At 39.1% G+C, this 24,482-nt stretch overlaps 1 protein-coding gene across 6 annotated transcripts in view; it reads right to left on the bottom strand.

The window, feature by feature from the left end:
- Positions 1-24,482, bottom strand: part of LOC134224273 (ras-specific guanine nucleotide-releasing factor 2-like) — a 509,452-nt gene that overhangs the window by 373,884 nt on the left and 111,086 nt on the right. For all 6 annotated transcript variants that reach the window (XM_062703608.1, XM_062703607.1, XM_062703605.1 and 3 more), the window contains one exon: positions 18,495-19,644. In XM_062703608.1, the coding sequence (XP_062559592.1) occupies positions 18,495-18,584 (90 nt within the window). In that variant the 5' untranslated portion in view covers positions 18,585-19,644. The remainder of the gene's footprint in view (positions 1-18,494; positions 19,645-24,482) is intronic.

The raw sequence follows: 24,482 nt of genomic DNA, 5'->3' as shown, positions 1-24,482 counted from the left end.
CCTCATATACAGTGATTTTACCTAACCATGATTCGGCCGCACAAAGCAGAACAATCTAACTACCTGCACACCGAGCAGGAACACGATCAAACGCAATCTATTGATTTACTTCCCGACCGCACAAACTACAACGATACCAGATCGTTTGACGTGTCTATGAACTGAGCATGGACAATAGTCACCATGCATTTCCGATGACATATGCAAACTGTAAATGATCGAGTTTTTACGACCGAACCGACGTGCAGTATTCTGTACTTACTTGCCCTTACTTGACCGGAGCAAAGCGCAATACAAGTGCATTATCCGCCGAATATCAAAAAGATATTTTTTTTCTCCGGCCCGCGACGAATAACACACGCACTGTACTTGCTTTCCCGATGGCTACTCCGAAAATGTTATTTGGCATAATGTCAATTACTAATATGATAATGGCAATTAAGGTACACTGGGGGAAGTGGAAAAGGAAAAATCGATAGTGCATGTTTGAATTAGTGTAAAACCAGTTTAAATGATTTAAATGCGTAATTCATACCATTTTGGTCACTTGAAATTTATGGAAATAGATTTTAAAATTAGGAGTTGTTTTTCCACTTACCCTAGTGGGATGGGGTAAGTGGAAAACTCACACAGCAAATAATTGTGAAAATTCAACGACATGTTAAATTGCAGCTTATCCCATCAAACGAATTAACATTCGATATTATATAAAATTAGATTGAATTTTACAAGCAAGCACCGTTTACATTTATTTTGATTTAAAAGAATAGTGAGATCGATTGAATGTTACGTTTATTTGCATGCTCCAAATATGTACATGAAAATACATTTAAAATCACAACATATTTTTATCTGTGCATGTTACCTTGACCTTCAATAGTGATGAGTAGTTACATATAACTAAAATCAATACGATAATTGCTCTGAGTATCTTTTGTGGAATTTCATTATCTTAACGGAATAGATCCTCCAGGAATTCTCGTAATAGCTAGGGGAGGGCTGGTTTTGCCTTCACGAACACTAAGTGCACGTAAAGTCTATATGTTCGCCCCAAAGATGAACTTTCTAAAGGAAAAATGGGACTTTCAGAGTTATAAACTAATCAACTTAGTTTAACGAATTGAGATGATGTCTGTATGTGCGTTTTTGTATGTACGTATGTGCGCAAAGCACGTACAAAATTATCAGCTATTCTTAAGCACTAGTCCTTAACCAATTTCTTCGCAAAAAATTACATTCAACGGCGAAACATGTTATGAATATAAATGAATGTTTTTATACAATATATTTACAATTATACAATATACTTACCTATCAGTGCTATTTTTAACTTTCTTATACATTTTTTTTCATGTGTAAAACATGTGAAAGTCATCAATACCGATGAGTGGATTAATCTGGCATTTTCTCATTTATATGAGTCCAATAACCACTGGAATCACAATGATAACAAAGAAGGGACATATTAAGATTCGCAGCTATCGAAATAAACCCTGGAGGCAAGAAAACAATTACGTAATTTGTGACCATTCATTTTCGGGTCACAATTAAATATTTGGTGGGAAGGCCAGTTAGTGGTTTAGCCCAAAAAAAAAATTGTTATAAATGTTTTGTGTTGTCATAAATGTCTGAATATTAAATAAATGTCTGTCTCCACTTTTTGTAGTGTTTGAGTGATATTTATTTTGTGTTCAGTAGCTTTTGGTTGATGTCTCCAGATTTGTTATTTATTTTATTCGTTTCTTTTATTCCGACTTTAGTTTATTTATTTATTTATTTATTTATTTATTTATTCACTTATTTATTCATTTATTTATTCAAAGTGTTTTGTTTATTTATTTTTTTATATTTAATTATTTATTTACTTATTTATTCATTCATAGCTTATTTATTCATTTTCTTATTTATTTATTTTCTATAATTGATTAATAATTGAGTGGAAACAAGTGTTAGGGACTTTTTAATTGTTAAGGCTTAGCATGCAGCCAATGTCGGAGTAAATGTGTAAAGTAGTATGAGACAACCCATGAGAGTGTAGGTATAAGATTGTTGATGCTGTAATACCATCGTTCGTCCATCATCGGATCTGCATCGTCGTCCAGACTGTTTGTCGTCGTTATGATAATTCAAAAAGTGATGAGTCACCTACCGTGAGAAAAAGCTATAAAAGAGGATTCCCCAATAGAGTGGGGATTGATTGATTATACCGCCCGGAGGAGTGAAGTGTGTGTCAGACCGCCGTTAGAACGTCATAACGAACCGCGAAAGTTCCAAGTTGGTGTTTAAAAGAGTTTTTAAAGTGGACGTTTTGCTAAAACTATGTTAAAACTTACCAACCAAAATTTAGTTAAAACGTGTTAAACCACAGATATAATATACTTAAAATTAACACGTTAAAATTATTAGTACGGGTTACTGTGAAAACACCACAAACAAGTTAGAAGACAATAGTGCACCGTCAGAATCTAAAGTTTATTTCTAACGCCTATATTATCGCAGTAATCAGAATAGTACTAGGGATTTTTGAAATCAAGCGAGTAAGTGGTGTAAGAGAAAACTGCAGAATGAAGTTTTGAGTGGTTGAGCAGACATTAAGCTGAAGAATATATCGTAAAGACTGTGGTTGTCTGGCTCGTTGGTGGTGCAACTCGCTTGATTAATCCACTCTACATAGTGCGCGTGCGTTTCGGTACCACTCCCCGGGCACGGAACAATGGCCTTCGTTATAGTGGCCTTTATGACACACGGACATTAGTGATTCCCTTGTCAAGTGTGGGAACAGTGAAGGACTTTGTGAAGAAGTCAGAAACAGAAGAAGAAGAGAACGACGACGAAGAAGAAGAACAAGATGAAATGTTGCTGAAGTTCCGGTGTTTCCTGCATGTCGACCACCTCAACAAACGGCCGCAACGGTGAGCTCACAGCGAAAGTTCAAACAAGCCAATAAATAATAATTCAAAAGTTAGAAACGTTTCTTTTAAAATAAATTTTTGTATGGCCTCTAAACCCTAATTGTTTGTTTATCATTAAATTTTGTCCGTAAAGAAAATCTTGTTTCCGCTATTTTGTTTTGTAACTTCTGCCTTTCCACCAAATATTAAGGGAAGAATATCCGGGAGAATCGAAGTGAAAAACGACCCTGAAGAGAAACCGTGTTGAGGACCACTGCTCCTATGGTGATACCATTACAGGGGTTCTCAACCGGTTTCCACAAAGTTTCACTTAGTATCAAATTAGAACATTATCCACTTCCCCCGTAGTGTTTGATACCTGAAGTAAGTGTAAAATCTTTGAATTATTTGCTTTCTTGGTACAAACCACTACCAATTGAATTGGATTGGTTTGATTGTATTATAATGGTCACCTGTGATATAAATTCACTTGAAAAAAGAACAATTGGTGCAAATAAGAATTGATTTAATGAATGCAAAAATCAACTTTTCGCGAAACCTAAAATGACAGATCAAGCATTAACAGTGTAAGTGTATGAATTATACAAATTTCAACATAGTATTATTGTGAGCATCAAAGTATGTTCTTGCATAATGTTATGATGTGGTAAAAACTGTAAAGTATGTACAATTTTTCGAGTCGATTTTTACACTGGCCCCCTTTTTCCACTTCCCCCAGTGTACCTTATATGGTAAAAAATGGCCACTCGTTTGGCGAAATTGTCAAATGATAATTGAACACAATTCCAAAAGTCTTCTTAAGCCAAAAGTCTTCTAACCAATTTCTATTTGGCCAAGCCGAACTGAACGTTTATCTAAACTGATATCAGGTCGGAAATTGTTTGACCAAAATGTATTTTGGCCTAAAGTAACATACAGCCGAAAAGAGCATTCGACTAATAATACCAAACGGCATTTTCGGTCAAAAATGAACTATTTGGTCTAACGCTTTTTTGGCCAAACTACCAGTTTGGGTCGAATGTCCCTTTATGTCGTTTTCGGCCAAACAACATTTGCGGACAAATCATTTTTGACCTAATAGCAGTTTCGGATATACGTTCAACGTACAATTCTGCGTAATGGGATTTGGTTAGATATTTTTTGGCTTGAATCGGCTTACAAAGTAGAGAGGTTCCGAAATTTCGTTCAATGATCTTTTGACAATAAGGCCATTTCACCGTAAATGTCATTTGGCCAAATAGGTGGACAATTTTTGACCATATTATCCGTTCAGTAGTTTACATTTGGCCATGTGACTCGTTGGGCCAAACAACATTTTCGGTTAAATTACCCATTCTGTCAAACGACCATTTCGGCAAAACGGCATTTCGGGCTGATGACCTATTCGGCCAAATGACCATTTCGACCAAACGACATGTTAGGGAAAACGACTTTTTTGGTCAAATTACCAGTTCGGCCGTATTTTGCTTTCAGCCTATGGAATTTCCCAAGAATTTCTTATGGACAATACACTAGTCGTTAAATAACTGCAACATGTTTACGTCTCAGTTAGCGAATGCCGTTCGATAACTGCAACGGATTCTAGACATCAAACGGTTGTCAGTCGACGTCAGATGCAATAAAACGGCATTAGGCGTGCATGATTGATTGTGCATCACAATGCAGCTATCATCGACTTTGTTTGACATCGTTTTGAAGTTCAGCGGTCCGATAACTGCAAAACTTTTGCAACTATCGAACTGAAGTCAAAAAAATAGCAGTTATCAAACGTCTGCTGTACAATAAATTTTCCTTGGAAATCCAACGAAATCCTTAAAAACTCCGAGTAATTTTCCATTGAAATCCAAAGATTTTATTATTGAAATCTACATTTTGAACAACTTTGCGAAGAAATTCTATAGAATTTTCTATTCAAATTCCGGAGAATTCATCATGAAAATTTCAGAAAATTTCGTATGAAAACGGCAGCCCTTACTTTGCACCGTTCAATGTGGAAAAACGATTCATAAAAAAATGAAAAACGATCCATAAATAACATCTGAATGTTCCATAAAACGCTACCATAAATCCATAAAATAGTTCGAGAGATTCCATAGATAATATTTTTATGATCCATAAAACTTTGAAAAATGATCCATAAAAACTATATATTGATCCATAAAATTTCAAATTTGCGCAATTTATATCCTGATGATGATCCATAATTTCAGTCATATGATCCATTATTTTGGTCATATGATCCATAATTCTGATAATGTGATCCATAATGCTTGGAAAGAAGGCCAATGAAACTATATTAATTGATCCACAAATTTTATAAAATCTATGGAAAATTTATGGATCATATCACCAAAACTATGGATCATTTGAACAAAGTTAAGGATCAGAAGGCCAGAATTATGGATCATATTACTGAAATGATGGATCATCATCAAGATAAAAAAATGCGCAAATTTATTATGGATCAAAATATAGTTTTTTACACACTTAAAAAATTGTACCGAACTCGGTTCAATTTCAACCGAGTTTTTATCTGCTGAACGCTCGGTTGTTCGCTCGGTTCAAAAAAGAGCAACCGAGTGTTCGGTAAACTTATTTTAGCTTCACTTGTCAAATTTACCGAAAAAACTCGGTTCACCGGAAATATTTATAACCGACAATCGGTTGGGAAATTTTAACGAAAGCTGTCAAATAAAACCGATTGACCTGTAAAAAATACTACGGAATTCGGTTGTTTAAGATTTTGTGATGCCCGCAGATAGTTTTTAAGTTTTTACCATAAATAAAACACTTCAAATACTTTATTTATTCAACTTCATGTCGTTATCAAATGGTAGCGTTTTCTGCCTGGTAATCAAAGAAGAAAAACTCGGATGAGTCGTCCAAAAAATATACCATACTCGGTTTACATATAATTTGTCAGAAGATGACAGAAAAAGAAATACTACAGAATATTATAGAATCAAATCGGTGAACACCTTATCTTACAACAGTCTACTCCAGTTTTACAAATTATGTCGAAGAAGAGTGACAAATTCATGCTATACAGCGCGAGCACAGTAATGGATGATGAAATGCAGTTTATTATGCACGATGTTCTACAGATCGTAAACATTAACATGTTGTTAAGAAAACTATTTTGAGCAAGTGATTACCATGTTGCCGTAATGAAACGAATATTCGATTCCGTGCGAGGCTCCGTGAATTGATTCACCGAGTTTTCTCGGTTCTGAACTACCGAGACAGTAAACAAGAATGGTTTACCTAATTCCTCGGTTCATTCTCAGGTCTCATCTGTCAAAATTCTGCTACGGCTACCGAACATTCGGTTTTATGCAAAAATTGTGACATAAAACCATGATTTTAACGAATTATTCGGTTCTTTGTTGTAAACCGATCGTGTTCGGTTCTAACAATGAACCGACTTCGGTACAAAAATCTAAGTGTGTATGGATCATTTTCCAAATGATTTATGGATCATTTGTCATATTTTCATGGGAACATAGCAAGAATTGTATTGTTTTTCTTGACCATGTTAATGGAACATATTTCCCAATTAATTGCTAAATTTTAGCTTAGTTATGGATCGAAAAATTATTCTTTATGGAATCTAATTAACTATTTTATGGATTTATAGTAGCATTTTAAGGAACATTCAGATGTTATTTATGGATCGTTTTCCAGTTTTTTTATGGATCCGTCTTTATCGTCTATATGCAAAAGTATGTTTTGCCTATGAAAACTCCAAAGAGTCTTCTGCGGATATGCTGAAGAATTTTCTGTTTAATGAACAATATGAAATTGTGTTGAAAAGTAATAAGTTTTTTAGGTATTGCCTTAGGCGGGGGCATATTATACCGTCTTACCCTAGCTAAATTTAAATTTTTCCCGGTTTTGTCCCATCTCAGCATATAAGGGAAGATCCATAAGCTATGTAACGCAAAAATCAGTCATTTTTAGCACCCCATCCCTTCTATGTCACATTTTTTGTATGAAACATCTGAAAATTGTGTATGGGATATCACACATCATGGAACCCCCTCCCCCTCTAAACGTTACGTAATTTGTGGGTGTTCCCTAATATATCAGGAAATCATTTAGAATTTCGTTCACTCTCTTAAGGTGACACGGGAAGCACGAACAATCATCAAATCGTCATAATTTTCATCATTGAATGCTTAATTTTTTTTTCTACAACAAATATGATTTTGAAAAAGTATCACCGGCGCGTGTTCACTCGCAATCTACATGTTGATACATTTACAGTTGCATCAATCAACTGAAAACCGAAATACGCCGCTCCAAAGTTACGAGGTGATAATGCAAGAAAGAGACAAAAGATAGGAAAAATAACACGGTGTGTAATGCCTCCCCGAGTCACCTTAACTTGTTTTAGTACACTGAAACTGCTGTATGTTTACTCTTATCTCGCGGTTGAAACTTGTGTTTACACGAAATTACACGTGGGTTAGAGTAGAGTGGAGCAAGAGTACGCACTTAGTTTTCAATCGATCATGGGGTCCTTATGAAGCAACCTTCTGCATATCAAATCAATGTCGATGATTCATATACTCTTCCTATATGTTACCCAGCGGAAAAAATATTGAAATTATTGAGACTAATTTTAATAGAATCCTTTTTGCAAAATAAGTGAAAAACGCACTCTTACCCCACCGGTGGGGTAAGAGTGCGCATCGGGTGGGGTAAGAGTACGCATTTATCCAATCATGTGCTTTAAGAATATATGACCACAAATAAGAGTTAATAACATTTAATTGATGTTTAATGGGCTGCGAAATGGTGAGTTGACATCCGGGAAGGGGCGCCTAACATAGCTCTGGTCCTCACAAGTTCCAATACTCACGCTTCCACGGGTCTTCCGATGACAATTGACCACCAGCTCAGGGTTGCGTACTTAGCTGGTAGTGCAGCCTGGGCACTGTTGTCCTTCTGACATCAGCTAGAGTGAGAGGGTGCGCCCTGTGGGGTCTGCCTAGGATGTGGTGGGGTTCGACAGTGGGCTCTGTTGAACTTCTATAAAAAGCTGCATGTGTCCCCAAGCAGGCCCTATCAAAGCGACCGTGTGCCGCTCAAAGCGCACTAGCCTAGTCCTGGTGTTGGGTAGGACTTTAAACAAATTTGACCCGACTGATCGAGCGTCTGTCCACCAAGGAGGTGCGGCTCCAACAGCGTCTGTTCTGGCATCCAGCGGCTGAGTATGAAATGCTATTCCCCGGAAGCTATACATAAGATGGCAGCCCCATCCCGGTGGATAGGGAACCTTGGGCCAACAACCTACTGTTCCCGAAACATCAATTTGTTCGAGAATCCGATAATGAAAGAATACGGACTGATTTTATGGCGACGACTCTTAGCGCGAAACAACGGACACGAATAGGAACATGGAACGTTTTAACCCTAGCCCAGCAGGGTAAATTGGCACAACTTGCCAATGAGGCACGCAGCATGAAGCTTGAGATCCTGGGACTGAGTGAAGTCCGTTGGCCAAACTTTGGAGAACACAGAACGCCGTCGGGACAAGTTCTGCTATACTCTGGTTTACGAGGTGAACACGCTCCCCGGCAACGCGGAGTTGGCTTCCTACTAAGCGCTCAGGCACACCCTGCGCTTATGAAGTGGGAACCTATAAGTGAAAGGATAATCGTTGCCAGATTTAGAACACGGGTCCGAAACCTTACTATAATCCAATGTTATGCGCCAACCGATGCTGCCGATCTGCAAGACAAAGAGAACTTTTACAGTCAACTCAATGCCGTCGTAGATAGAATTCCGAAGGGTGATATCAAGATCTGTTTGGGCGACTTCAATGCGAAGATCGGATCCGACAACTCGAACCATGAGCGCATTATGGGACGCCATGGTCTCGGAGAAATGAGCGAAAACGGAGAGCTGTTCGCAGAATTTTGTGGTAATAATGACATGGTGATCGGGGGTGACCGTTTTTCCCTCATCGACCGGTTCACAAGGTCACGTGACGGCTTTACAGAAAATCAAATCGACCACATCTGCATCAGCCGAAAATGGAAACGGAGCCTTCTTGATGTACGGAATAAACGTAGTGCCGATATCGCGTCTGATCATCACCTCCTCATCGGCGAAATACGCCTGCGCATTGCGCGGATTCGTCGGCAGGAGGAAAGAGTTGGACGACGATTCAACACACGCCGACTGGAAGATGCCACGGTGAAACGGTCCTTCGTTGAAGAACTGGAGACGCGTGCTGCAGATATTCCGGAAGGTGGCAGTGTGGAAGACCAATGGACCGCCATCAAGAATGCCTTCATCGCCACCAGCGAGAACAATCTGGGCGAACTACGCACCCAGAGAAAACAATGGATCACCGAGGAGACCTGGAGGAAGATAGAGGAGCGAAGAGAAGCCAAAGCCGCGATAGAGCGATCAAAAACCAGAGGAGCCAAAGTTCTAGCCCGCCAACGATACGCGGCTCTTGAGAAGGAAGTAAAACGCTCATGTCGACGGGACAAGCGAGCGTGGGCAGACTCTCTGGCCGACGAAGGAGAGAGAGCCGCCGCAACCGGGGACATTCGCCTCCTCTACGATATCTCACGACGCTTAAGCGGGGCGAAGATGAATGCAACCATCACCACCTCGGAATGATCTGCCTAGGATCCGACGTATAACACGCGTCAATACCGAAGCTCCATCACTGCTAGAGATTCAAACAGCCATCCAAAGCATGAAATCGAATAAAGCCCCAGGGGTCGACCGCATATCAGCCGAGATGCTCAAAGCTGACCCCATGACATCCGCTCAACTACTGCATCGTTTATTTCATAATATCTGGGACACCGCAACTTTCCCGGTCGACTGGATGCAAGGTATTTTAGTGAAGGTGCCCAAAAGGGGTGACCTGACTGTATGCGATAACTGGCGAGGCATTATGTTGCTGTGTACCGTTCTCAAAGTTCTGTGCAAAATTATCCTAGCCCGGATTCAGGAGAAGATCGATGCGACTCTCCGGCGGCAGCAAGCCGGATTCCGTGCCGGAAGATCCTGTGTGGACCATATTGTCACGCTCCGCATCATTCTGGAGCAGGTCAACGAATTCCAAGAGTCCCTTTACTTGGTATTCATTGACTACGAAAAAGCTTTCGACCGTCTCAATCACGAGAATATGTGGGGCGCCCTGAGACGCAAGGGAGTTCCTGAGAAAATCATCGGCCTCATCGAAGCACAGTACGAGGCCTTTTCGTGTAGAGTGCTGCACAATGGGGTCCTGTCCGACCCTATCCGGGTCGTAGCTGGTGTGAGGCAAGGATGTATCCTATCACCGTTACTGTTCCTCATCGTAATCGATGAGATTCTGGTAGGTGCGATTGACCGTGAACCAAACCGCGGGCTGTTATGGCAGCCTATAACCATGGAGCATCTAAACGACTTCGAATTGGCTGATGACGTTGCACTCCTCGCGCAACGGTGCTCTGATATGCAGAGTAAGCTCAACGACCTTGCCGAGCGCTCCTCTTCGGCAGGTTTAGTCATCAACGTCAACAAAACCAAATCGTTGGATGTAAACACGGCGACTCCTTCCAGTTTCACAGTAGCCGGGCAACCAGTGGAGAATGTTGAAAGCTTCCAATATCTTGGTAGCCAAATGGCGTCGGACGGCGGTACCAAGATCGACATAGGCGCACGGATCAAGAAAGCAAGGGCTGCCTTTGCGAGTTTAAGAAATATCTGGAAAAACAGGCAGATAAGTGAACGCACCAAAATACGAATTTTCAACTCTAACGTGAAATCTGTGCTTTTATACGCTAGCGAAACATGGTGTGTATCAGTGGAGAACACTCAACGGCTGCAGGTGTTCATTAACAGATGCCTGCGGTATATAATTCGGGCCTGGTGGCCTCACAACTGGATCTCAAACAATGAGCTCCATCGTCGTTGTCACCAGAGGCCGATAGCAACAGAAATTCGGGATCGGAAGTGGGGCTGGGTCGGCCACACTCTACGTAGGGGCGGAAACGAAATCTGTAAACAAGCATTAGACTGGAACCCAGCGGGACATCGCAGCAGAGGCAGACCCAGAGGCTCATGGCGGCGAAGCCTCAATAAAGAAATAAAGAAGTCGACCGAAATCTAACCTGGCAACAGGTTAAAGCGATAGCCGGGCAACGCTCAGGATGGAGATCTTTCAAGTCGGCCCTTTGCACCACCGGAGGTGTACAGGATCCGTAAGTAAGTAAGTAAGATGTTTAATGAACATTTATAAGGGAATGTTCAAAGATTACGTAACTCTTAAAGGGAAGGGGTTCCTAGAAATGTGCACTTTCATACGAAAATCCATTGTTTTTTTTTTATATACAAAAAACTACAGAGGTATAAATATATCAAGTTTCGCGTAACGTAAACCTAGGAATTTTCCTTAAAGAAAGTCTACCAATCACGTAATGTAAAATTTGGCTATTTCATCACCTCTCCCTTATGAATGTGTTTCTTTTGATTTTATGAAATTATCATTTAGATGAAATTGTGTTTTCGAAATATGTTTAGGTGTACAACAAGTCCTAATACAATTTCATTATTTCGCTTCAGTGCTTTGTTCGCTAAGTTCTTTATAACACTTCAACTAATCCTCAAAACTTGTGATAATTTTCGTTTTCTGTCCCTTTTTTCTTAGTTGTGGATCTTTATGCTTTGGAAGTAGTCTTATTTCGGCCGAAGATACGGGTTTGACATCAGAACTTGAAGATTCACATGCGTACTCTTGCCCCACCCGTTCCTGCGTACTTTTACCCCACAGTCCCAAAATTTATTCAAGTAATGGTTTTGACTTCTTGGAAAACCAACCGGATTGGTGTTCTGCAGCATAAAGTACTCTATACAATAGGTTATCGATATGGTATAACGTTCACCTGCTTGAACGTATATATGGTAATGAAATACTAGTTGCGGAAACACAATTATTTTTAGCAAAATGACCAAAAAAAACTCCATATCTTCCTTGTTGTTTATTCAAATCGTTCACAATTGCAAATGATAGTAGTTGGCCAGAATACCTGTCAAACTGATGCAGTGCTGCTAGTTTATCTTTTTTTATTACTTCAAAAAATCGAAAACGTACTCTTACCCCACGTGAGTCTTGCTCCACTCTACTCTATATAGATTTCAAATGTCCCACTTTTTGCCTTACTTGAACATTAAGTTTATGTAAGTGCTATAGGATCACAATAAAAGTTAACCTTTGATAGGTGACCAATAGTATATTGCAACACGATGAACTGAGCTGATGTCTGTATGTGTGTATAGTCGTGTGTATGTGTTGATGTATAGACATTTTATTTTATTTGGTAAAAATGCCTGAAAGATAGAAAAAAGTTATGCTCAAAAAACTAATTTCAGGGACCTTCCTTAAAATTGTTTACATATCTCGTACTATATAAATCATAGGTATGGGTTGTCTTTACCAATGTGGCTTGAAATACCATCCGTAAATACCATACAACTTTCCTGAAGACACTATGCTCATATTTGGTGTCGATGGTTAAACAAAAATTTTATCTCACTTCTAGGTGGATTAATCATTTTACAGAACCGTCTAAGACGAATTAAGTACTGTCCATTTAATTCCACCAGTTAATCTGGTGGAATTAAATGGACAGTACTTAATTCGTCTTAGACGGTTTAATACATTCCACTAATAAGAGCTTAATATATTTTTCATTTTACAGATTTTCTCAAAAAAGGCCCTTTTCATATCTAACGACAGTGCGTGTTGGCTCTTGTTTCGGACGGCCGAACGATCGCGCGATTTGCCTAAATTTTGTGTTTTGCATTGCGCGGCCGGGAATAAAGTTAATTAGTTCAGTGCGTGTTGGCTCTTGTTCCGGACGGCCGAACGATCGCGCGATTTGCCGAAATTTTGTGTTTTGCATTGCGCGGCCGGTAATAAAGTTAATTAGTTCAGTGCGTGTTGGCTCTTGGTTCAGCGTCAGAATTTTTGAGCAGAGGTAAGGTTTTGATAAACTGTAAATTTATTTAAATACGCACACTCACACAAAAGCACACACACACACACATTCACTACATATATAAACCCACATATACACACATACATATATACACACATAAACAAACTTATATACATTATACATAAATACGCACACGATTTTTATTATATATTTGGTATCTATATTATTGGAAGCGTTTGGTACGGGAGGTCCACGCTTTCTTCCTTTCCCCTCGATTCCAAGCTATTGAGTGACTTTAGGTATTCCTGAAGTCGCTCAATATCTAGGAGTCATCTCTGCGGTACATACTGCGTAGTTGGCCTGGCCATATGAAAAGAAAAATGACGGAATTCAGAAACCGTCATTTTCCAGGATGCTTTCAAGTATTGGCTACGCAAGTATGAGATTAGATTAGATTAGAAAAAGGCCCTTTTCATATCTAACGTCTTCTCAAAACAAACAAACTACAGAAAAAAACAACAGAAACGATGCCATTAAAAAAGCGCAAGAAATCGGCTAAAAGAGAATCCGGTAGATAAATACACGCGCCCATACCGAAGCTCCACCACTGCACTATGGGGCGGCTCCATACAAGTAGGTGGCCGAAAATATTTTCATTTCATTTCTGCAATATTTCACACTTATATCGTAGATTATTGTCTAAAAGATGTGAAATACTTGTTTTGCAGGTCGTTATTACTTCTAAGGTCTCCAAACTCCCTGGAATACAGACCTTTGATCTCTATGGAATATATCCCTTTTATCTACGAATGTCTCATGTACACAGCAGTCTATAGATGTGTATTTTATTGCAGCGCAGACCTGTAGAGTTCAAACTAGAAAATTGTATACTGTTTTTTATGTGAATTGAGTTGTACAGATGTTCTAAGTTGCACAAGGACTCCGTCAAATACAGACCATTGCATCTACATACGTAACAGGTTGTCTTTGTAGGATTTTTCAGATTGGTTCAGGCTCTTAACCCGTAAAACAAGTAAAGGGAATACAATATAAAGCTCTATTAAAGCTAAACGAACTCCATGCAATAAAAGCTTCAAGATATATAAGTATACTGCAACAACATTTATTTATTCATTATGTACATGAACTGAACATCCTCAACAAAATCATCATTTATTTCTTCAAGATCGATTAAAATATCTGCTATGGTATATTTTTCTGTACTCGAATCTGTTGTATTGCAAGAAGCTTCAGTCACTAAAAAACTTTGAACATCTTCTGGATATTCCAGATTAGATTTATTTTGAAGTCGCTTACCTATAAGTTGAGGGAGCTTATCAAAGGATCCTCTCTTGGATCCATTAGCTCGTCATTAATTCTTCTGCGCTTCGTACGCTCACTTAAATCCTCAAAATTTTTTGATGGCCTTCCACGAGATGTTGAAGCCACTGGCTCTGGCTCAGCATGATAAAATTCTTCTAATTCAAATTCTGTGTCAAGCCATTTCTCATTATATGAGTCAAAGTAAGTTTTGGACCAGGATGCGGCCCGCCATTTTTTTTTCAAATTTCAAATGCAGATTTTTCAATTTTGTATGGAGTTGACTCTTTTTTTGTTTATCCACAGCGAAGCTTTGGCAGATATATTCCAAAGCTTTTTCAACGCGATCTACATGACGTCCCTCGTGAGCTCTAAATACTTCAATGAGTTGCCTATAATTCATGCCCCTGTCATAAGACGAGTTTAAACAATCCCATTGAATTCCACCACTTAATTGTATCCTGACAGATACGTATTTCGACCTCAACAGTAAGGCCGTCTTCAGTGTCTTGTACTTGACTCGACTGGATACAAGGATACAACTGGATGTCAGGATACAATTAAGTGGTGGAATTCAATAGGATTGTTTAAACTCGTCTGATGACAGGTGAAAACATTCCACTAAAAAGCTCAAAATAATTTTCTTATTATAATTCATGATTCACCAAATAATAAGTACAAACACTTCACACGATTTACCTTCGCAATCACAGCTCACTATGCACTCAGATAGACATTCATAAATGTTCTGTTTATTTATTTCACCTACGTACATACCAATAATTATCGAAAGATGTCCTTTGGTACAGACATTTTTGCTTCTTGTATTCACATATTGGATTTTAATTAATAATATCAAAATTTTACTTTTTATGAAATAATTTCAAATGAAGCCTAGAGTATTTTCGTAACCCTCAAGAGTATATTGTTTTTTTTTTCATATTTATTTGCTTGATACTTGATAGATAATGAGTTGCCTCCTCTTGGTGAGCCTACGCCAAATGGAGTATCATATAGCTGCATAAGCTATCGTGTACACGGCCTACCACGAAGCCTACGACACTTTTCGTGTTATCTACTATCTCTATTTTAACTGTTCTTGATTCTCTTTTGTCATATGCATGGGATTTGTATCCAGCCCATCACAGTCTGCCGTGTATTATGAGAATAATTACATTTAATGTTTCAAAATTAATGACTTTTTTTCGAAAAAGTGATCGGAATCGCAGATTTGCAGCCATAAGCAGCTGGAATTTGTTTTAATGCCTTCTGGGAGGTCCAAAGAAAATCGTAGTGGTAGTCGCTAAGCGAAACTTTGAGAAACTTTTTTTGCATGGAACTTTTTGTACGAAAAAAATTTTTTTTTTTCTTCGGGTCATTTTCGGATGTTTTTCCTAAGACCTAATTTCCCATAACTAACCCGTTCTTCGCAAGTCCATGAAACAAGCTTTCAGAAACTTTTTAAAGAGTTGGAAAAGAGCTACTGTAGCCGAAGATATTGACAGTTGAATAATGCATTGATTTTTCAAGAACTAAAAAGTGTCTGGCTCTAATGCCTATATCTTGATAACCATATGGCTTAGAGTGCTGATATGCTGGGGTTTAATGCTCCAATGCATTAGCATTTAGTAGGTCAACTTGAATTACGAATCAGAGAAAGTCGATTTTTTTTTATTTTCGGCCACCTGATTCCCCATAGTGCACTGCTAGAGATCCAAACGGCCCTCTAAAGCACGAATTGAAAAAAAAAATTCAGAGGTCTCTTGTAAAAAAAAACAATTAGATCAAAACATTAAAAAAACTTTCCTTCATTCTTGCGATCTTATTCTTCATAGATGATATGTTTAGGGTAATGAAAATGGAGCTGAATGTTTTCCTTTGGCTGCAACGTATCGAAAATAGAGTTTTCAAAAAAAAGGAACAAACAGGCTCCTTGTTCAAAGTCAACAAAAGTTATTGAATACAAATCACACGGGAAATATCTGTCTAACGTGGATTAAAGCCTTACAGCTCTATTCAGCCCATAAGCTACACACAAAGTAGCGACCGAAGCATGTACGAGATATACTCTTACGCGGCACGACAGCACATTGGACTCATAAAGGTCCATGTTTCAACAGACCGTAAAATACAGCCCCAGGCGCATACAGAACCGCAACGTGTAGAACATACTCATTCGTCGCCCAGTTTGTCAAACCCGTTCATACGTGACTTGGAAAATTGGCACAGGATGGTGTAAAATGCACCAAGCACCAAATGTTGATGATAACTGTAAGAGTTCTGCCAATGACCTTCTATAATATTTTGCTTTAAAAACATGGACGTTCTAAATTTTACTCAAGGCTTATACTTTTCTAAATTGGTTATCAACAACGATTTAGAGGAAATATCAAAATAAAATGCGGTTTACCTCACATGGCCCCGTATCCAATTTCCCCATTTTCCCAGCCACGAGCGATTCGTTTCGCAGGCAGCAATGGTTGTGCTTTCGGATCTCTGGCTAAAAACGGATACAGCACGGTGAAAGACTTGTGTCGTCACACTTGGAGCAACGTGGTTTCGCCGTGGTATGGATGGCGACGAGCGGTGAATGAACATTTCGCTTCAAGGCGAAACACCAAAGGACGCATACCAAAAATGAAATTGGGTATTTGCTTTTAATGTGCCCAATCAGCTAGAACCAACTTGAAGTGATCAATATGAATGAAATGAGGGATTTAAAAGATTTTGCAATTGAAGCACCTTTTCAAATGATTGAACTAATTGTAGGAGGGGTAGGTTTGCTTATCGCGTACATCAAGGTGTAAGTTTATTTTGGAGACATAAACAAGTATATTTGGCTGATAAACTTCTGAGATATTGATATGTCAAATCCAAATAAATAAGACTTGTACACCTCAAGTTTGAGAATTGTTTTTGAGCTCTTCAGGCACCATTTTGACAGTTCGAAGTAACATTTGGAAAACTCAAGTATCCATCTAATAGTTGCACTCACCGAATTTTATTTAATTGTTGAAAATTGTGAAAAATAAAACAGCAAATTTTTTGCCAACTGTGTAGGATAACTCTGTAGGAAGGTCGCACAAAGTAGGTCAATAGTTTTCCACGAAATAGAAATTGACAAGATACGCTTCAGACTTTCACGTTATTACGTAAAAAAGTTAAAGCAATTTGAAATTGTAAATCGGATCATATTGACCCGAGCACGAGAGGAAGATTAAAATGATTACCAGAATAAGCTCGGATCACAACATATTTAAAGGCATTACATTCCTCATAAAACCAGGAATCTTTATATACGTTTACATTAAAAAAAAAACAAAAGATCGTTAACATGATGGTGCGATGCATTTTTATGGCTGTGTAATTCTCGCACAACTATGTGTTGTTCTAGGAGAGGTCCATTTTATGTTAATGGAACACAAACAAAGATGTTTGTGATAAGATTGTTTCATTTCTCTCTGGATTCAATACGTGATTTCTGTAGGATTTTTTTTAAGAGAAACCAATTAAGTGGAACATGACCATTAGGGTGGCTCAAATTAGTATGGGAAAAACTTTTTTCAATTTTTTTGATGGGCCGCCCTCTTATTTGGTTCTATTTGATGCCCTGATGCTCTGGACAAAATTTCAGCCAAATCGGTCAATGTTTGGGCAGTGCTGAACTCGTTGGAAGTTTATATGGAAAAATGTATGCAGAAACATCCAAAAACAGTAAATTGCAGCTGGACTACACAACTTACGATGAAGAACTATGATACTTATTCAGATCTTGGAGAATTTAATACAGAATGTTATGCAGAAAACCGCGAGAAGATTCGAGTTTGACCGGCTAAGTTATTAGCATTTCTCTGCAGTGGGGTTTGAGCAAATTTCGTTTCTTTTACCTTTGAAAAGAAATAAATTCACCCCTACAACACTCCAGTAAAATTCTAATATCTTTGCCTAATAAACTCTAATCTTCTCGCGGTTTTCAGCATAACATTCTGTATTTTATTTTACAAGAACTGAATGAGTATCATGGTTCTAGATCTTAAATTGTGCCGTCCAACTGCAAATCACTGTTTTTGGATGTTTCTGCATACATTTTTCCATATAAACTTCCAACGAGTTTAGCACTGTCCAAACGTTGACCGATTTGGCTAAAATTTTGTCCAGAGCATCAGGGCATCAAATAGAGCCGAATAAGAGGGCGGCCCATCAAAAAATTTGAAAAAGTGTTTTTTGAGCCACCTTAATGACCATCATAATTATTGTATCGTTTAAATGGCACTAATACGATTTAAACAAAGTCCCTGAAGATACTCACCATTGAGTGATCATACTGTGCCCGATCGGACAGCATAATCAGCTGATGCTCGTTGACACGAACGGAACGCTGCATTTTTGGGCTGAGCATTTATAACCTTCTAGAGATCTAGTCTCGTCCTAGCACTCCAATAAATAATCCAACCACTATCTGCTGTAAGCTATTTTCGCGTATCACCAAACAGCACCGTCACCGTAATCAAACTTTAACAGGATTCGTTAAATGCCAAACTGATGCACTGACATTGCTGGTTTTATTGAATTTAATTTCTGCCAATATTGGTTGGTCGTTTCACTCTCATTTCACAAGCTAAGTGATTTTATTGGATGACACAATTTGCACGTACATCCCCTTGCATTTCATGGCACTCGTAAACCATGTGCATCACTGAATATCGCACTCCTAGTGGCACCAACAGGTCGCTGAATTTCGTTTGACGAAAATTAATTGGGAAACCCAGCACTCGTTCATATGCCGCTGCAGGTTATCACCCGTTGATGGTGAGCGCAGGTAAGATTTCGCCATCTGCTACCTTCATCGCATATAACGTTTCCATTAACGTAACCGGTAACTGTACGTAGGTGGTAGACCAAATAATTCACCTTATTCCTCTTAATAATGATTTCTTTCTTCTTTACCTCATACGTTCACAAAACCATTTCCAGACACAATTTCTTCCTTCAGAGCAACACTCCTCACTAAATTTAACAATGAAAGCTTCTCACATTACGCTTCTTCTGTGACACTCGGAACGACGATAGAGCACGTATATCGACCTTGGCGCAAATAAATAACCCAGGAGGGAAAATAGTCATGCCGTAATTGTCATCTCCGTGGAGCCATGCTCCGTTCGTGCGGGTTAGAAAATTGTTTCACTGAGCTCCCCAGACCGGCACCTGAACATTGTTGCTTCTCAATACACTCCAAAACGTGACACTGGCTTCCGAGATTACGGCAGATTGGTTGGTTGCCCGGAGCTCATGGCTCTAATGTTGTTTCAGCCCCCTCGATTGATTTATGCGAGCTTAGAGACTAGTAGGGAATGTGGCTCTTCCCCTCTAACGAGTTTCTCTAAGGCATGGGCATCACCCCGGAATGCCTTCCATGCAGGATTGTGATCCTCAGATTATACTAAATTTTCGTGTGAAATCTGAAATGAGAAAGAAGAACCGTGGGAAGCACATTAGCATTTAAAGCATCTATATTTGAAGTTATTGAGGGTTGGATTACATCCGAGTTCTAAAATGAAATAAGAAGAACATTCATTCAAACACAATAAAACGAAAATTCGGTATTCGGTGAGTATGATTATATAGTAAATGCAGCTTTTTTCTGTTCCTAGATCATGTTATTATTTAATTATTTTATTATTTGATATAAGCTCGTCAGAAGCTCGTCAGAAGTTCTCGAACTCTTCTGATAAGCCGTAAGCTTCAAACAAGCTGACCACGTAACCAAAATTATTTGAGCCGACCTTAGTATCGACCTTATCTCCACAGTAGACTGGCCCAGGAAAGAAAAAGTTGTCTAATTCCACGGGGCACCCCCCAGGATTGTGTCTTTGGGTGAGAAAATCAATCTCTGAAAATTTCAGCTCAATCGCTTGTTGCATAAGCTGGCGCATTTGATTTGAAGTTTGTATGGGGATTTCAGCCAAAATGTATAGGAAAATACACCTCCGTCACTCATTCGATCTGGAAATTGGTTCTGATTGCAAAAAGAATTGCAAAAACGGCAGTTGGTATGCTACAGAACAATTTCACAGAACATTGTATGATGATTAAATGAACTTTTATATAGGTTTCGGCTGTTGCGATTCGATCAAAAAACCCAAAAATACACAAATCAGCTCCTAATAAATCAGCCGAAAATTATATAAAAGTTCATTTAATCATCATGCAATGTTCTGTGAAATTGTTCTGTAGTATACCAACTGCCGTTTTTGCAATTCTGAGGCCAATCGAGCAAACAGAACCAATTTCCAGATCGAATGAGTGACGGAGGTGTATTTACCTATACATTTTGGCTGAAATCCCCATACAAACTTCAAATCAAATGCGCCAGCTTATGCAACAAGCGATTGAGCTGGAATTTTCAGAGATTGATTTTCTCACCCAAAGACACAATCCTGGGGGGTGCCCCGTGGAATTCGATAACATTTTTTTCTCCCCATAGTAATCTGGGCCAGTCTACTCCACAGTCTCCACAGTTTGGACTGTCACATTACTTAGTTTTGACAGAGTTTATAATCAGTTCTATTATTTCGGCATCCCGTTTAAAAAGGAGCATGGAGCATGTAAGACTCGTTGATGATGATTCCATTTCTGCACACCAGTTCGAGGGCAGTCAAATTCTCAGAAAGCGTAATTCGTACTTCGGTTAGAATTATTGTTTTCTCATGTACTAGAATACTCTTCTTCTTCTTCTTCTTCTTCTTATTGGCATTACATCCCCACACTGGGACAGAGCCGCCTCGCAGCTTAGAGTTCATTCAGCACTTCCACAGTTGTTAACTGCGAGGTTTCTAAGCCAGGTTACCATTTTTGCATTCGTATATCATGAGGCTAACACGATGATACTTTTATGCCCAGGAAAGTCGAGACAATTTCCATTCCGAAAATTGCCTAGACCGGCACCGGGAATCGAACCCAGCCACCCTCAGCATGGTCTTGCTTTGTAGCCGCGCGTCGTACCGCACGGCTAAGGAGGGCCACTAGAATACTCATGAGATTCAAATTTAAAATTTGTGGAAGTTCTGTTGAGTTTTGACTTTGTTACATCATTTTGAATTGTACATAAGTGTTGATTTTTAATCAAAAACGATGTTTGACAAAGCGTTTAGATCAGCATCGTACGGCTTCAACTACATTCATTCATTCAATCTATTTAGTTTTCATCGAAACAGATAACACTGAATCAACCATTTGACGCCACAATACACGGTTCATGGCCGCATCTCTCAATCCTCGAATGCGCCCCACGCTCGCCAAGTCGTTTTGTACCTGGTCTGCCCACCTCGCTCGCTGCGCTCAACGTCGCACAGTGCTTTGTCCCTTGGACAAAAATGGAAAAATCGACTCTCGTATTTCGTCGAATCAAGTAGACCATGGTATTAACATATGTTTCAATTATGCTGTATGCGCATTCGTATCTTTGTGAGGTCACTAGGACGATCAAAACAATTCGTGTTTGTAAACATTTCCATCGCTGAAAGTGGTTGATTTATCACCTGTTAGTGAAAAGCATCTTTTGCATTTCCTAAGTTTTCGAACGGTACCTTTCACTGTGAAAATCGATATGGAAAGGGTAAAAACAAGTAAGTAAGATCCAATTTAAAGTGTTTCAGTTGGACATTTTTCGATCATTGTGATAAGTAAAGCTTTCAAGTCATGGACATTAAGTTATATAGGAAGAAATAATCTACAACTTCAAACAGCTTTTTAAAAAAAGTACATCAAAACACATCTCTGAAAATCGCACCAGAGCTCGCTTATAGTATTCTTAAGAGAATGGAAATGATTCCAGCTGCTCTTATTTGCTCTATTAATAGCTGTGAACTATTTTCTAGGTGATACTCTTGCGCTCAATAACATAGATATATACAAATAATACCTTTCCCAACGAAAAGCTCTTGTGTTGAAGTTTCTGTCGGATTTATATAACCCAGATAACTTCTCCGAGGTATTTGAAAAAGAACTAAAGCAATTTTGCAAATTCTTTTGTTTGAGAATTGCGAAGGGAAGACCTCAAAAACCGTTTCAGGAATGATCAAATAAAACAAAGAAATAACGTGTTGATACCACATCAATAATAATGAACCTGAGGAGATAGCATTTGCGGCCAATATATCAAGTAGCTCAAGCGCAAATCAGGAAAAAGTTATGACAGCGACAGAAGCACTGCCGTTGTATATTGACTTGGATTTATCCGAGAGAAAGTACAATCTGCTTTACTTTAAACGAGGTACTTTAAACGAAGTACATGCAAATCTGCTTCCTAGTCTTTACGCGTTGAAACGTCCGCTGAGGTTGATTTGCAATACCTAATGAATTGTACCTCTCTAAGCATTATGCAACAACTTTCAGTAGAGAGCTCAACCCAGTCAACACAAAATCGTATATGATGCAACATAAGATGCTAAAGTGGAGGCGATATACGTACATATTGTATGGGGAAGTACCTATATCGCCTCCACTTTTGCATCTTATGTAACGTCATATACGATCTTGTGTTGACTGGGAAGGACGGTAAAACTTGTATGCAAATGGGCTTTTGATGGAAGCTCAGGACATAGCACCTACACACAAAAATTGTCGAAGGCTGAGAACTCAGATGAGAGCTTGCTTATCGTGGCTCTAGTTCCATTAAAAATTGTCGACATTAAAAACAACACTATCCTCTGGTCAAATCCGCGGCCATGTCCGACATCCTTCATTTTCTGGCCATCCAGAAGATGCTCCCAGTCGAACCATTCCTCGAGCACGACGACACGCCACATCGTCCCTGATGCCAAATGACCGGATGAGCAGCTGAAATTCCTTGATTATGATGATTCCATGATTCCCGAATCCTAATCCCTACCCATCCTTAAACATTGTAAACTTAACCTCGAGTCACCACGAATACGCTGGCTTCTACCCCTCTGTTACTAACTTTATAAGATGATATTGATTGTACGTATCAATAACCATGGCTCCGTAAAGTGTTATACACGCCTGAGCCTACAAAATAAACGAACTTGGAAAAAAAAATTAACAAATTCCAATGATTTCTGATACCGTCGTTAAAAACAATTCCTCAAATCATTTTTAAGGATATCCTGATTCTATAGAATAAAACATAAGACCTGGCGTTTACGTCACTTATGAGATGATCAATTGGAAATTGGTCAATTGTTGTAATAGAAACTGTTATCATACCTCATATTTTTCGTAAAAAGATTCTGATTCTTTGAGGCATATCGTAAAATCTGGCGTTTACGGTATTTATGCAATTATCTATTCAACATAGGTCAATTACGCGAATATTAATTTTGATTATCTGTGGCAATTTTCCCAAATGGATCTTGATTATACGAAGCATATTATATGTTATGAAATTTGGCGTTTACGTCACTAAGCAATTATCAATTTAACATAGGTCAGTAATGCAACTAGTAGAAAAACTAGTTTACAACCATTTTCCCAAAGACACCATTGAGTTAGAACGTGTAGAATGTAAGTTATGATTTTTGTCCCGTAGCTCCATACGTTCGAAGCACTGTGCGTCGTCTCGAACGTGCCGGAAGCGGAAGCGAACACCATCTTTGCAGGGTTGCTTTCCGACATTCTTGCAACATGTCCTGCCATCGTACCCTTCCGGCTTTAGCTACCTTCTGGATACCGGGTTCGCCGTTAGAGCTGGGCGATCTCGAGATGGTCCTAAGCACCCGTCTCTCGAATACTCCTCGAGCATGGTCCATGTTTCACGTCCGTAGAAGAGTCTACAGGTCTTACCAGCGTCTTGTACATGACACATTTGATGCGGTGGTGAATCTGTTTTGACCGCAGGTTCTTCTAGAGCCCATAGTAGGCCCGACTTCCACAGATGATGCGCCTTCGTATTTCACGACTAACATTGTTATCAGCCGTTAGCAAGGATCCGAGGTAGACGATTTCCTCGACCACCTCGAAGGTACCTAGTCAACACAAGATCGTATATGATGTCACATAAGATGCTAAAGTGGAGGCCATATAGGGACTTTGACATACAACATGTGCGTATATCGCCCCGAGTTTAGCATCTTATGCTGCATTATAAACGAATTTGTGTTGACTGGGGTATCCCCGTTTATCGTAACATTGTTTCCCAGGCCGGCCCTGTCGCGTTCGGTTCCGCCCACAAGCATACACTTTGTCTTTGACGCATTCACCACCAGTCCAATGCACCACGTTTCAGGCGGGTGTACAGTTCTGCCACATTTGCAAAAGTTCGGCCGACAATGTCCAT

The sequence above is a fragment of the Armigeres subalbatus genome, chromosome 3 (genome assembly GCF_024139115.2).
Source record: "Armigeres subalbatus isolate Guangzhou_Male chromosome 3, GZ_Asu_2, whole genome shotgun sequence".
NCBI lineage: Eukaryota > Metazoa > Arthropoda > Insecta > Diptera > Culicidae > Armigeres > Armigeres subalbatus.
The sequence above is the reverse complement of the archived record's forward strand: the minus strand, read 5'-3'. Positions and strand labels throughout refer to the sequence as shown.